The sequence below is a fragment of the Ochotona curzoniae genome, unplaced genomic scaffold, assembly GCF_017591425.1.
Source record: "Ochotona curzoniae isolate NIBS_2020 unplaced genomic scaffold, NIBS_Ocur_1.0 contig_3622, whole genome shotgun sequence".
NCBI lineage: Eukaryota > Metazoa > Chordata > Mammalia > Lagomorpha > Ochotonidae > Ochotona > Ochotona curzoniae.
Genome location: NW_024465926.1, coordinates 23,489,509 through 23,505,078, shown reverse-complemented (window position 1 = coordinate 23,505,078; position 15,570 = coordinate 23,489,509). Strand labels below are relative to the sequence as shown.

At 37.6% G+C, this 15,570-nt stretch overlaps 1 protein-coding gene across 2 annotated transcripts in view; it reads right to left on the bottom strand.

The window, feature by feature from the left end:
* The window catches only part of RPGRIP1L (RPGRIP1 like), a 93,979-nt gene that overhangs the window by 63,886 nt on the left and 14,523 nt on the right, over positions 1–15,570 (bottom strand). For both annotated transcript variants that reach the window (XM_040982701.1, XM_040982702.1), the window contains 3 exons: positions 14,277–14,420; positions 3,864–3,969; positions 1,229–1,375 (listed from right to left, as the gene is read on the bottom strand). In XM_040982701.1, coding sequence (XP_040838635.1) covers positions 1,229–1,375; positions 3,864–3,969; positions 14,277–14,420 — 397 coding nt within the window. The remainder of the gene's footprint in view (positions 1–1,228; positions 1,376–3,863; positions 3,970–14,276; positions 14,421–15,570) is intronic.

The following is a 15,570-nucleotide window of genomic DNA, read 5'->3' as shown; positions in this document are numbered from 1 at the left end:
ATTTCTGCTTTAACTTAGTAAGAACGAATGCACTGCTTTATGGTAACATGTGCCAGGGCTAAATAAAGAATGTGTTAAGAGCTTGCTGTTAAGTCCTTGAAAACATAATAGTTTCTTGTTTCTACCAAGATGAATTATATCATTATATTCATTTTGTATTAATTTTCAATTGGCCCATAAAAAAATAAGAGGATTAACTTCTCTTTAAGTGCATGGTTCAAGCAAATTGTGTCAATCACTATTTGCTTTCAAGACACAATTTCCCACATCACCTAAAATTTACAAATAGTCCATGGCACACATCTTACGAAAGAACTAATAAATAAAAAATTATACACCTCATTTGATCTCCATGAATAGTAGTTTGAGATAATTACAACATCTTTATGCAATTCTGTATTCCAGAATTCATTTTATTTTTACTTTAAAATTGTGTTCATTTTTAGTATATTTTGTGATAAATTTTTTTTCCTATGCATCACAGTATTCTGAAAATTCACCTTCACTCTCAGAATTCTTTTCTGATGCTAGTTAACAGAAAAAGATTCTCCCACGATCTGAACAGAGTGTAAGCAAGTGCTTTCATTTCTATTCTCCTGAGAAACGAGTCTGACAGGATACAGAAAAAGAATAAACTAGCTGGGAGACATGAGTAGCAACCATTATACGAAAAGTTTTTAACAACTTTCTGGGAAAAAATAGATAATTTCACCAAACAGAATCTAACATCCATCTCCTCAGAAATATATTCCTGTAATTTTGTTTTGTTTGTCTCAAATGGCTAAAAAACAAACTGCGAACGTTGAGAAAGTTAAGTTCCATGGTTCCACAAGTTAATCTGGTGTCAGTTTCAGAATGCTATAGATTTTATTTACACTTAAGGATCTTTAATTCTTCAGATAAATACTGGATCTAAGTTCATTTACAGGTGTTACTGGCACTGACCTGCCATTAATGGCCATATTCTGTTGTACCTAATACCCAGCATATGAGGGGGCTTGAGAAGAGACATAGTAAATGTGTGTTATGAAAAACTGTGTAAGCTTTAGACATTTTTGCACCAAAATAAACTTTTAATTCAATTTTCCCCATGAACCTTCTGAAATATCTTCGGAGATAGCTTAGGAATCTAAAATAAAAGTGCTATTTGAAATGTGTATTTTACTTCTCCAAAGCATCCACCGAGAAGTTTTAATGCAACAGCTGGCTTAGCTCTTCGGGAGCTTACCTCTTCCATCCTTCTTTCGGTAAACGTCATGGAATGCAGTTGTTTCTCCAGACTGCAGCATTTTAAACGCTGCTCTTTAAGCTGCATATTTAGCTCATCTCCATTTGCCATCAGAGCGTCATGGCTAATCCTGAGAGTTCTTTGCTTCTAAAAAAAAAAAAAAAAACAAGAAAATCTTCCAGATACTATTTTCGGATTAAGCTTTGAGTTAATGATTGCAATCTAGTAAATGAACTTATGCAATTTCACATTGTACAATCTATTTTTCACGTCACAAAGTATACTGTATTTTCTATAGATATGTACTCACCCAACGTGAAACAAGGAGGAAAGTATGAGGGCATTTCAAAAAGTTAACAAGTTTACTTTGATACAAAGCATTTCTGTAATTCATGTAGAGCTTCTTTCATTATACACATCTTTCATGAGCCTTTGGAAAATCCCTCAGACAGGCCTATTTCATAGTCACATAAGGCAAACTGTACCTGTCCTTTATTTCCTCAGACTTTTTAACTGTTGATAATGGCCAATAAATAAATTAGCTTTAGCAATTATTTTTTTTCCCTTGTTGCTATGGTTACAGTTGGACATGCTTTCTAAAAATGCTGTATTATGGGTTAAAAATACTGACCAGATACTTGAACTGAAAGGATTCGGTACTGCTCCATAAAAACAGCCTTAGAAGAGGTAGGTTTAAACTTTAATTCAGTGAAGATTTTTAATGAAGTACAATCGTTACAAACTCTTGTCAATCTTAAAAGACTGCACATGTGTTAATAAAATTAAATAAATAAAATAAAATAAAATAAAATTTTAATGCCCTGAACCTCTTTTTTAAAAAATATTTTTTTCATTTTTATTGGAAAGTCAGATATACAGAGAGGAGTAGAGACAGGAACATCTTCTATCTGTGATTAACTCCCCAAGTGGCTGCAATGGCCAGAGCTGAGCCCATCTGAGGCCAGGAGCGAGGAGCTTCTTCTGCTTCTCCCACATAAGTGCTGGTCCCAAGGCTCTAGGCCATCCTTGACTGCCTTCCCAAGCAGCAAGCAGGGAGCTGGATGGGAAGTCGAACAGCCGGGATATAAACTGGCACTCATATGGGATACTAAAGCATGTATGGCAAGGCAAATACTTTAGCCACAAGGCTACCACGCTAGGCCCTGCATACCTTTTTTTTACATAAAAAGGCAGTACGTCTTTTCATAAATATCATATGACCACAACATTTAATGCCTCAACTACTAACTCCAGTAATTCAAGTAGCTACTTTCACATTCATTTAAGCTACTTCAGGTCCATTTTCATTAATCTTGGCATTATTACAGAACACTCTCTTCAGCCAGTTTTTTCTGAACTTTCCATTTCACTGTGGCTGTAAGCTTTTATCCTCTCAAATCTCCACCCTATGTTAATTCCCAAGAGCACTGTACCTGGACTGCAGCAGTTATTACTGATATTAAAACAAACTCTGGGAGGGGGAGGGTTAGAAAATCAAGACAATTTAAGTGGATAAAAGAGTACAAAACCACTATTCCATTCGTTCCTTAATTTCTCCTTTTGGAAATGGCTTTCAATACTTGTGTTTCAGTTTTTTTCGTCTACCTGCAGACAGTTCTACCACTGTCTCGTCAGTCTCCTTTTCCACAGACCCTCACGTGGATATGGGATGTATTTGTTCCTTGGCATCTGAGGAGGTTCCAGCAGGATGGATGCCACCAGCCAGAGCATAGCTGCACAGTATTGAACTCTTCCAATAGTTAGTGTAATTCTGGACTCTCTGCCATTGTCCATGCCCGCAATGATGAACATATGACTGAGTATGAAGTAATGATATAAAGGAACTGGGGGGGGGGAGGGAATTGGGGAGGGGACAGGGGAATATGGAACTGGATCGTAAAATGATAGCAATAATAATAAAATGTGAAAAATAAAAAAAAATAGTGTAGGCATCAGATGACCCCCTTATTTTATATCATTGGCTACTTTCCTTGTCTCAGTACTTCAAAGCAAAGTACTTGGCTTTTTGCTTATCTGGAATGGTTTGAATTTCATTAATACTAGAGTTGATGTTAACTCTGCAGTGTTAATAAATGGGAACCCTCTGCTGAAACGCTGTGGGGCCATGGTCCTTGTTGAAACAGCTGAAAGGGGGAGGAATCCTGAGCACGGCCAGACGTGGTTTGTGAGGGGTTAAAGCGAAAACGCCTAGAGTTGACATTACCGGTATGTTACAATTTTCTGATAATGGCACAGATTTAAAAAAAAATTCAAAATCAAAACACATGATTACTGCCCCAATGTTGGTTATGAATGCTGAGGGGTGAAACTACATACAAATATAGCAAAATTTTCAGTGCAGTATGCTCATAATGAATTCAGAACAAAAGGAGTTAAGAATAATATTTTTGGCAAGTGATAAATGCGTTTAAGATACCAAAAAACTACAAAGTTTAGTTAGTTCAGTTCGTAATTAGCACAAATAATGAATGAAACACAAAGTGAAGTGTAGATTTGAGAATAAAAACAGCATTCTTTAAAAATTTTAGCTGTGATCATACTTTTTAAAAAATACAGCTTGCATTTTTGATTTTTTCCATTTATGTTTTGTCATAACAATAAATCACCACTGTACCTCTTGAAGCTGGATAAATTTTCCTTCCATTACTGAAAGAGCATTGCTTTTCTCCACCAGTTGTTTATGAAGCTTAATCATTTCTACATTGTCTCGAATAGTTGACCTTCAAAGTTGCATTAAAACATAAGAGAAAAAGTGAGACAGAAATAAACTATGCAGGAGAAAAAACTCTATGGCATAATAAAAAATTTCAATTACTATTATCTAGAAAATATTTATGCATTTGTTACTGAGATTCTGGACTATGGTAAACACAGATATTTAAATGCAACCAATAATCATTGCTGAATTCTCACAAACTTAATGACAGAAGCCCTAAGCTGGATGCTATGGCTACAATTGATAACATGAAGTCCAACTCATCTTGGAGCGTCTTGAAAGGTGGTATAAGAACACTTCCATTTTTTAAGCAGGAGACATGGGTCTACAACCAGAATTTCGTTTATTTTAAGGAGGATTATCATGCTATTTTTTCCCCAAATGGAAAATATGCAATATGGTCATTCATTTTCCCACCACTCCCTTGAACTAAATGGTATCATAAGATTATCATTTATTGGAGTTTCTTTTTGGAGTTTAAACTTTTCAAAATATTTTCCAAAAAAAAAGTGACTTAGCATTTTATACTAATAATACCCAAAGCTGGCATTTAAATATGTTGCAGATGTGCCTTTAGCTGTAAGAGATCATTTGATGTCCATAGGGTATACAGAAACTCTATATGCAGCAATACTATTTTGTATTTTTCCTACTGAGATTAAAGCAAATATAGAATTTAACAGGAAGATCTCGTTAAAGGTTAATCACAGATCTAAATGAATACCTGTTTTCAAAGTATATTTACTTTCTTGATAGAAAAATTCCTTAATTTGATGTTTTACATTAAAAGGGTTTTTAAATTACAAAGTTTGCTGTTGGACATCTTTTTAAGAGAAATAACTATAAAAAGTGTAAGTTTAGAAATTAATTCAGTTATAAAGTAAGTGATTTTACTTCAAAACTTATCTAGTGTACACATATTGGAAAAATTGTCACAATGCCCTACTGGAACCAGAAACTGGACTACAAAGCTCACACATCTGTAAGCCAGCTGAGGACTTGAAATACTTAATTTTCCTCTTTGATATTTGAAAGTTCATTGTATTTTGGCTTTGGACAGTTAGTTGTCCTCACACAGAAGATAAACAAGTCCAAGGGCCTGGATCTGGCCCAGGGTACAGTCTTAACACAATGTTAAAATAATTATGGGACTGAATGTGTTCTCTGGTAGTTCTGAGCACATACTCAACAGTGCATTTACTATTGTTCCCCAAGGACTGTCTTGGTTCACTTAACACACACATACACACACATACGCATACACACAGAGGCATACATGTATAATATTAGGAGAAAACATATTTTTCATATTTAGAAGCAGAAACATAATTTACTCCTTTTCCCTAGAATGGCGATATGCAGGAAGAGGATGCGACTGAGGAACTGAAAATCTTCTCTTCTCTTTGATATTTATCTTATGTTAGTGTTTTCAAGATGATTAAGATATTTTGAATAAGTATTACTTACTAGGTTTTAAGTTTGAATTTTTTTTTTGTTAAGATAAACATTTTCAAAGCTTACATTGCTTTAATCACTAGATGCCTGCTTGAATACAATCTTAAATTCCTTGGAGTTTAAATTTTTAACACATTGTTAAGAAAGTGACAAATAACTTCATAGAGATACTCATAATACACAACAAGTAAGCATAAATGCAGCGAAAGCAATATTTACAAAGCACATAATAGTAATAATGATGTGTTTACGATGGAGCACACGTATTCTGCACAGATGTGAAACCTTCATAATAATTTTTTCATACGAGTTTTAGGGACTGCATATGTAATAGTTATCATCACGATTGCATATTTTTTCAGTGCAGTAGTGAGAAGAAAAGGAAGCTTGTTTAAAAGTGTCTTCAGAGATACAAAACACACTGACAAAGTTAAAAACCAGCAATGTGATGAACATGCTTTGGCTTTTAAGAAGGTGTACAAGGAAAACCACAGTCAGCCCGACAAGTAAAAAGTATTTTTCCATAGATGAAAAATGGGAGAACAATATGGCTGGAAGTGACAGAAGGAGGAGAGGAAACGTTAGGACAAGATAACAAGGAGTATGAGAAAGATGCAGTTACGGTCGCTGGGAAGTGGCTGGTCCTAGCACTACGTGTTGGTCTCTCTTGAAGAACAGAGGGTTAGATGTATGGAGTTTTGTCATTTTGTTGTGATTTGTTTTTTGAGTAGGACTGTGAGAATGAGACAGAGAATGAGTGAGAGAGAGAGAAAGCTCCTCTGAGTACAAGTTCACACCTATATCATCAATGGCCAGGTTAGATTTGGGCTGGAGCCAGGAGCCAGGAACTCGAGCAGCTCTCCCAGAGAGGGGCTGGAACTCAAGTATTTTAGCCTCCCTCCATCACTACCTCACAAGGTGTGTGTGTACTGGCAGGAAGCCGCAATCAAGAGCCAGAGCTAGGCATGGGACCAAAGCACTCCAGTATGGAGCACAACGGTTCTACCTGTGTCTTTAACCACTAGGTTAACCACCTGCCCTGTGAACAATATTTTAAACTACTTCAACATAGTATTTTTCTGCCCTCTTCTCTACCCTTGAGAAGAACAGCAAATTCTCATAAGGATGACAATGGGATAGAGAGAATGCATGGGAAAAACAATCAGACGAACTGACAGAGATGCACCAGTTTATACAATGCTGCATTATACACGATGAAATGATTTGCAAGCAGATATTAAGCACACTAATTAAGTGCTATGTAAAAATTAATTTCTCCCAATTTTCAACAAGGCTTTGGGAAAAAAAAAACTATGAGCAAGTAACTTGGGAAAAAGCAGTTTCTTTCACTCTTTTTTTTTTCAGGATATGATTAGAATTATGATCAAATATCCTAAATTATGAGAAGAGTTGCTAGCCTATCTCTAGATTAAAAGCAAACTAAAATAAATTAGATTTTATGTTGGAAAAAAGTCATCCAGCTCCACAACCTGTGGGCCAAGTTTCTCTCATATAATTTGAAACAGTCAAGCAATAAACTCCGAAGGAGGAATTTCTAATGGAAGCCTTGAAAACACTTGACTCCAGCTTTGCTACTGGGTGCCATAATAAATCCAGAAACTTAAAACCTCAGATACACTGGAGAAGGAAAAACTTGCAGTGGAGCTTTGTAATGTATAGTCTAATATGAAACCTTAAGAAGCAAAAATCTTTGCTCCAGTGAAACTTTCATATATTTCATTCCCCAGGCACTCAGCTCCCTTCCTCTACTCTTGCCAACATTTCATTCTTTGCAACAGTAAGGATTATGAAAGCTAAAAAAAAAAAGCCTCTTGATTTTTTGACACTGAAATGTTATAATATGGTATTTAACACCATTTATAGGAGACGGCTGTAGAACACGACAGTGAGGCTCTGAAATACTGGAACATGGGAAATAGGTCAGACATTTATGAGATAGAAGGGAGAGCTTCCTAAGCAGTAATTTTAGGCTGACAAATTCGAGAGATAAGGTTAGAAACAGCCTTAGCGTAAAAAAAAAAAAAAAATTTAGATTGTTTTTAAAAGGGTGGCAGACATTCAGTAAGAGCACTGTTAATAGAGGTTGATCATTCCTGGCTCTTATTTGGGATACACAGGTAGCAAACCCCAGCGAGGCTTCGTTTTGTTGAGCAGGACTTCAGAGCTGCTAATAAATATAGAGGAATAAGTGTCATCAAAAAAGCAGTGGAAAATCTATTTGAAAGGTATTAAATGGCTTTGCTCAGAATCGCTACAAGGGTTCAGAGGTGAAAACAGTGCTCCTACTTGAAGGAAAAAATTTCGTCTGAATTTATTTGTTTGCTTCTGGATTTTACCGTTCCTGTGGTGTTGGGTCAAACCATAAATCCTAACTCAGTTTCTATCTCACTGTCAGCACCCACAGGGACGGGGAGCATAGTTCTGTTGGGCTCTCCACATGCACAAAGACACACTTGCAATGAGAACACGTGGCAGGGGCATTCTCAAACACTGGCTGGACTCAAGAAGAGCTCAAATCCTGGCTCATCTGAAGTGGCCAATTCACAGTAACACAAATGGGAATCCAGAAGTGAACAGGAATAAACACCCCCACGGGAAATACAGCTTCAATGGTGATGGAGTGGCAAAAGCAAACTACACGTTTTGCATTGATTCGTTTTTTTGGCATAATTATGTCAATTCAGTAGAGGCTATTTTGCAATTATTACAAGGAATGAACGGCATGGTAAGAGTTTTTGATGAATACAAAAGGGAGGAAAGTGATTCAAATAATAAACAGAGCTTACTGAGAAGATAGTCTTTCTGAAACACAAAGTCCTCAGGGAGAAAATGGCTTTTGTTTACAGTACAGGAAAACATTTGCTCATTTCGATTTGTGTATTTTATAGTTCAAACAGCTAGCTGAGGCTTGGAGAAGCAGAGAATTTGACTAAAGTTGATAGAGCTAACAAGCACATCTAGTTTGAGGAGCTAAATGCTTCCTACTCTTTCAAGTTGCTTCCACTTTCTAACAAGTTCCTAAGTTTTAATTCCTCTCTGCTATCATGTATACATTACTTAATGTTAGTTTTTTTTAACGTTAGTTTTAGTAATAATTTCTGCGGTCTATAGACATAAAGTACTGGGAAAATATGCTAAGCTGCCTCCAGAAAAATATTAACTGTAACAAAAACAGTGTTTGAGTACAATAATTTTCACTGGACAAATTTTGAAATATTCAAAATAAAAGTGAGAATTTGGTAAATATGTATTTTTTAAATGACAGATTAATCCCCTTGAGAAGGTAATGTCTGGATGGTGATCCCTGGCCCCAGTTGCCCTTCCTTCAGAGAACAGATGTGCCCTCCAAATGAAGGGGCGAAGCAATCAGGCAAATCCAAATGGAGGGGCATTCTGAAAACAACTGCCAATGGACTGGAAAAGAGTGGGGACTCATTCTGGAATAAAGGAAACCTAAAAGAAACGGCAACTACATTCAGCACATGACCCTTGAGTGGTTCCTAGACCAAAACAAAACCAAAGCAGTTATTAAAAAAGAAATTTGGCTCCAAATTTGGACAACTGGGGAAATGAGCGTATGTGTTCTCAGGTGATGCTCCTGTATCATTCGTTGCTAAAGGATCTGAATGGGATGGCAGTTTTGTGAATTCCCAGGAAGATGTCTTTGTCCCGGGGAGATACAAGTGTTCAGACAGTGAAGTGGAAAGTGCACGAAGACTCAACTGGGAGAGGAAGGAAGAGAGGCAAGGTGAAAGGGAGAGAGGAAGGGAAAGAAGAAAGGAGTGAGAATCAGAGAGGGAGAGTACTCCTCCTCCAGGAGGGACACCAGGATGCGAATGGAGAGCTCATTCTGTTACTTTCGGCTTTCTGTAGGTTTGCAGTCTCTTAAGATGAGAAGCAGGGGAAGAACTTGGAGCGTTTGGATGGAATCCTGTATCTGTGCAGAGGGGAGAGTGTGAGCCCCCAAAGGCAAGCTGGTTCTTAGAAACGCATGGCTGCAAAGGCCTTGCTGCTCTAGGAGTTGACAGTCCCCTGTACACCGAAGGGAAGAGGGCAAGCCAGAGTGTCTGAATTATTTATGGATTAAATTTCCTCCACTGGGACATTATGGCACTTACATGATTTTTAATTAAGAAGGTAAACACCCTAACATTTATTTTAAAAGAAGAAAACACTTAGTACAAACTAGCTACACATTTGGGTAAGAGGATAAATATTTTCGGAATTGAAAAAGTCAATAAAAGGTAAAATGATTCTAATTTTAATGTTCATGTACATGTGTTCACTGGTTAGTGCCTTGCATTTAATTTAAGACAGCCTTTTTAATAAGCAGAAAATGTGCATTTTTATATTGTTTAAATTTTAATATGGATTTTTGTTCAAAACAACACAGACATTCAGGCTACTTGTAAATGATACAAGATTTTTTGCTAATGAGGCATTATGTAGAACATATGCAAAAATCACAACTCAGTCTTCCAAAATAGACCACAACAACAGGAAAAAACATGATTTTAATAAAAAAGAACAGCACTGGGCTTTTACTTCAAAGCAATTAAGGGCTTTGGATAACCAAAAGTTTATGTCAAGCTGATGCCAAACCAAACTGGTCTATTAAACACATACTCCGAAGAGTTTCTGTAATATTCTATGAAAAGGCTCTCTGCCATAAATATCAAGCCCTGCCACTCCGAAGATTACAACTATGGTAGGTTCATGCTTGAGGACAAGGGGACCAACATCCAGATCAGACTTCTAGGATTTCAAATCTGAAATAATGTATCCCTGAAGGAGAACTTTAAATATGCTTTCCATTTTGCAATTTTTCTCTACAGTAAATTATACCAAGTTTTATATTCTGCCCAACGTTTTTTTTCAACAGTTTTCCATTAGTCTCAAAAAAAAAAACCTGCTCTTACACATAAAACTTTGAGCTCATGTAAACATATTAAAAATAAAAAGCCTTGAACATTCTTATTTTGAGTTACGTCTCTATTTTCAACAAACAATATATTATCCAATACAGGTATCCTTTGTTATAAACAAATAACATACGCAATTTCTAATTTATAAGCCAGGGTAGGAATGCTTTGATTTCTTTGGACTATTTGGGGGGGGGGGGTCAATTTTGGCCTATGCTTTATAAAATGACCACAACTCAACCTAGTTGTAAAAATTTTATTTATTTATTTATTTACTTATTTACTGTTGTTTCATTGGAGAGAGAGAGCAATCTTCCACCTACTGGTTCCTTTCTCAACGTCCACAATACCCACTGGAAGGCCAGACTGAAACCAGGACTGCAGAGCTCCATCAGGCTATGTTGTGTGAGTGCCAGGGACTCACTCAGGAAGTTGAGCCACTGCCTGCTGTTTTCCAGCAAGTGCCTCACCTAGAAGCTGTACCACAAGTGGAGCCAGGGCTTGAACCCAACACTCTGAGATCCACATGTCCCAAGTGGCAACTTAAGGGCTAGTGTCAAAGAATGTACTTGTTTGAGCAATTCATTAAGGTGAATTTTTCCAAGTATATATGTTTGTTTGTTTTATTTTTGCTGGAAATATTTGTAGTAAGAAAAGTGTGTGTTGGGCTTGCCAAGGTAGCTTGGTGGTTAAAGTCCTCACCCTGTATGCACTGGGATCCCATATGGGTAGCAGTTGTTGTCCCAGCTACTCCACTTCCCTTTTAGCTCCCTGTTTGTGGTCTGGAAAAGCAGTCGAGGATGGCCCAAAGCCTTGACACCCTGTATCCTCACAGGAGACCCAGAAGAGGTTCCCTGCTCCTGGCTTTGGACTGGCTCAACTTTGGCTGTTGAGGCTACATGGGGAGTGAACCAGCAAATGGAAGGCTTTCTCTCTCTCTTTTCCTCCTGATTTTCCAATAAAAAATACATCTTTTTTTTTTTTTTAAAGAAAAGCATGCACCTGTAATTTTTTTCTGCTGCTGTTACACTTTTAGGATTAAAATTGTTTGGATTTCTTTTTCAGTTAATATGGTGGTCTAGCTCCAGGATAACCTTAGACCTTGGGTAAAAGGAATGGCCTACAAAGTTCCATCTTGCTCTTTGGGAAATTGAGAAATGAAGAAGGTGAAGCAGTCCTTGATAATCATGTGCTTCACGGTTAAGTAAAGCTTAAAGGGAATGGGCCCAACTTGGGTTCGAGCTACGTGAATTTTTATATGCAGACAATGTGTTCAATGCAGCCAACGGCAATTTTCCAAGCTCACCATGTTCAGTGTTGGGGTCTTGTCATTCAGCACTGTTCCTCACAAGTAAACACTTCTTGGGTTTCCAAGAAAGTTTAGTCAAAATTAGTCCTTCTTCACAGGAGAACATGGAATAACTTTTATAGTTTAAAGCCGTATTTCAAAGTACATTCTTGTATTTAAATACAGCTCTCAAATACTTATGTTTCTTTTGCCTTGAACTTAGAATGGTATATAATGTGACAAGATACACAGGATTGTTTTTATGTAACTTAAATTTACACATAGGCTTTTAGGAAGAGAAATTATTAGACACAATACAAATCTACTCTATCTTTTAAATAATCACTGTATGCGAGATCATTCTGTCTCTTCTTTCTGTAAAATCTGCCATTCCAACAAAAATAAATCTCCAGGATTTTTTTTCATGCTTTCTTTAGCTTACTTCATTTTTTCAATTGCTAAAGTTTTCATTTGTTTGAAAGGCAGAGAGTGACACACATGTGTGTGCACACCTACAGAGAGAAAGAAAAGAGAGAGAGAGGGAGAGGGGGCGACAGAAACTTCCTCCTACTGGTTTACTCCCCAGATGTTTACAGGAGCCAAGGTTGGGTGAGGCTGATGCCAAGAGGGAGGGGCTCACCATCAACATCCAGGTCTTCTGTGTGAGTTGTAGTGCTGCCAATACCTGAGGCAGTGGATGCAGCAGGAAGCTGGGTCATGACTGGAGCAGTGAGAACTTGAGCTAGACACTCCAATATGGGATGTAGGCATCCCAAGCAGTGACTTCATTGCTGTGTCAAACACCCTTCACTAGAGATCCATCTTCTATCTGCTGGTTCTCTTACCAAGCAAAGCCAGGAGTCTGGTTCATCTAGGGCTCCCAAGTTAGTACTTGATATTTGGATTCAATTCAAATGAATAGTAGAAAGGCAGTACCAGAGAAGTTTAAATATAAACTGATTACTGAAGTTACGAAAAATGATTACTTTTGTTACATAGGATCATAGCATGGGAGCTATGTGAAAATGCATTCTTGTTAGATAAAAACAAAATACTGAAGTGTTTATGAGTAAGATGACCTACTCCTGGTTGGGACTAGTTGAAGAAAACAAGGGTGAGAGGACATCTGATTGGCAAAATATTGGAACTAAGGCGAAAGATGCTACTCTCTTTTAGGTATGGGAGGAAGAAGTAGAACAAACCAAAAGGGAGGAAGAAGAGCCACAACAGAGAAGAAAATAATCCAACAAAGAATATAGGAGAAAGGCAAAGTTCTATGGAAAGAATAACGGCAAAAGAACCTATGGAATGAGCTAACACAGGAACAAAAAAAATGACAAAGAAAATGGGCAGGAGCACATACCACATTTTAAAATGTCAAAGGTGATGAAGGGACAGAAGATGGAACAAGTTAATCAACCACCTCAGCAACAAAATACTGGGCAAATAGAGATGCTATGATGGACAATGTCAATTAATGGATTTTTCAACAACCTCACCGTGTTTGGAGAGGCAAGATTGGCAGCAATTTCAAAACTGGTGACCTATTGAAACCACTTCAATGAGTATCTCGGAGCATGCCCCACATGTGGGACTTGGGGTGGGTGGGAAATCAGGTGGGGCTTCTCCCTCAATATCCCCCTCTACCTCAGATATATGAATGAAACAATATGGAAATAATAGTCTTACCCACTTTCCTGTAGCCCTTGACCCTTTATGCACAAATTAACCATGTAAAGATTGTTAAAATAAAAAATTTAAAAAAAAATGTCAAAGGTGATTGGGGCCAGTAGTTGGTAAGCCAATTGCAGTGCTGGCATCCCATATGGGCTCTGGTTTGAGCCCTAGCAGCTCTACTTCTGATCCAGCATCCTGGTACAGTGCCTGAGAAAGCAGTGAAAAATGGACCAAATCCTTGGGCCCTTGTGCCCACGTGGGAGACCAGAAGGAGCTCCTAGCTTTGAACCAGCTCAGTCCTGGCCTTTGCAGCTATTTGGGGAGCTATACCAGTAAATGGAAGATCTCTCTCTCTGTAACTCTGCCTTTCAAATCATAAATAAATAAATCTTAAGGAATGAAAAGGCAGCAGCATCACTGATGGGAACCATTGTGTTCAACAATAATAACCAGAGGACTGCTAAGCAATAGTAGGGGCGCTAGTATATTAGTAGGAGACTATTAAGAAAGCTTACATCCTTTTGGGTTCACAAATTAGTGCCACGTTATATGGAATTTACTATCCTGTAAAGCTGAAAAAAAAAACTTAAAATAATGCTGGACTCATGTATGTGGTATGCCAATAGCTGAGTCCATGTCATCTCTATTTTTCTTGGGAGCCTCAACTAAACGGTTTTAGAACATTCTGCATTCTTGCCCACGGGAACAAATAACAGGCCACGTACTGGAGGTGATTTCTAACCAGTAGAAGCTGCTACTAAACAGGGCAGGTTTGGGGAAAACTGTTCTTGGACTGGAGTTGCTGAGAGCGGTCAGTATGTCTAGAGAGGGCTTATAATTACACCAGGTTTTCAAATACACCAGATACATGCATCCTTTTGGGGCACATGATAAAGACTTTAAAACTAATTTGGACCTCATCCAAGTGATATTTCTGTTTTAACATACCTTTGATCTGTAGCTTGTTGTTCTCGAAGCTGGAGAAGAGATAACTCAATTTCATTTTCTTTTCTCCTCAACTGTGTTTTCAGAATCTCAGTCAAGTGTTCTAACTCTTCTATCTGGCCTCTTTGTGACTGAATAACATCTTCCCTGAAATAAAGAATCATTTTTAAGACTCTGTAATTTGAGGAAAATTTCCAGTACTTGAAATGAGTGAACAATAAGTTCTTCACAATAAAGAGCAAAGAAAAGTCAAGAATTTTAGGTTAATTAGCTTGTACATAGGAAACTGGAACATGTCACATGTGAAGATTCAAAATCACATATGGAACAATTCAAGGCACTGCTTTGTACAAGACAATGTCCCAGGCAATGGACTGGACTTTGATTCAATTCAATTAAGGAAGAATTTATTGATCACCTACTGTGTATTCCACAATCTGGTCCTCAGATAATTTCAAAGTCTTTGTTCTTTCATATGTATGCACATCTGCTTGTATCAACCAAATTAACACTTCAGAGAGAAACGGCAGGAAATTTGTCCAACATAACTCAGTGGTCTCTGGCATGCATTTATCTCTGTCATGTCTGGCAGCATCCTGGGGCAAAGAGCTTTAGGAAGCTGGAATGAATTCTGGCTTTTCAGGTTTATTACCAGGTAACAAGATTATGTTTAATCCTTTACTTTCTCACAAGCTAATTATTAGTTAACTGGTAATCTAAACTATCCCAAACGAGACATTTTAAGTACGTACTATTTTTGCACAACTATCTACGTAGGGTAGTGGCCAGGTGGTGTTCCTGTTCCTCACTGAGTAGTGTTTCTTTTGGCTAATCCAGGTGAAGGCCTTTGGAGAGAGTGAGGCTGCCAAGTCATTTGTGTGACGCAGACACTGAAAACACGAGGCTTTGATGAACTGGCAGGGTCAGCTAAATGTCGCTGGGGTCACTTTTTTTTGAAACCGTGATATGTAGCAGAATGTAGGAAAGCAGAAGTATGAAGAAACAAAATGTGAAATCCGTATGTATTTGATAACTCCAAAGTTTTAAGCTACTCCTTCTAATTCCCACCCCCCCCACCACCTTTTTGGGGGGAGGTAACCACTGCAAGTGCTAATTGTTTCAGCATCTGATGATCTGATAAAAACTACCAGTGACTTCCTGGGATGCAAATATTGTCTCTAAGGTTTTAGGTTATTCCCTTGTGGTTAAAATGATAGGAAAGAGGACCACTCAACCAACCATTCCACTGATGCAAATGAGCGAGTTCATTTTCCTCATTTTACTGAAAACATGCTAT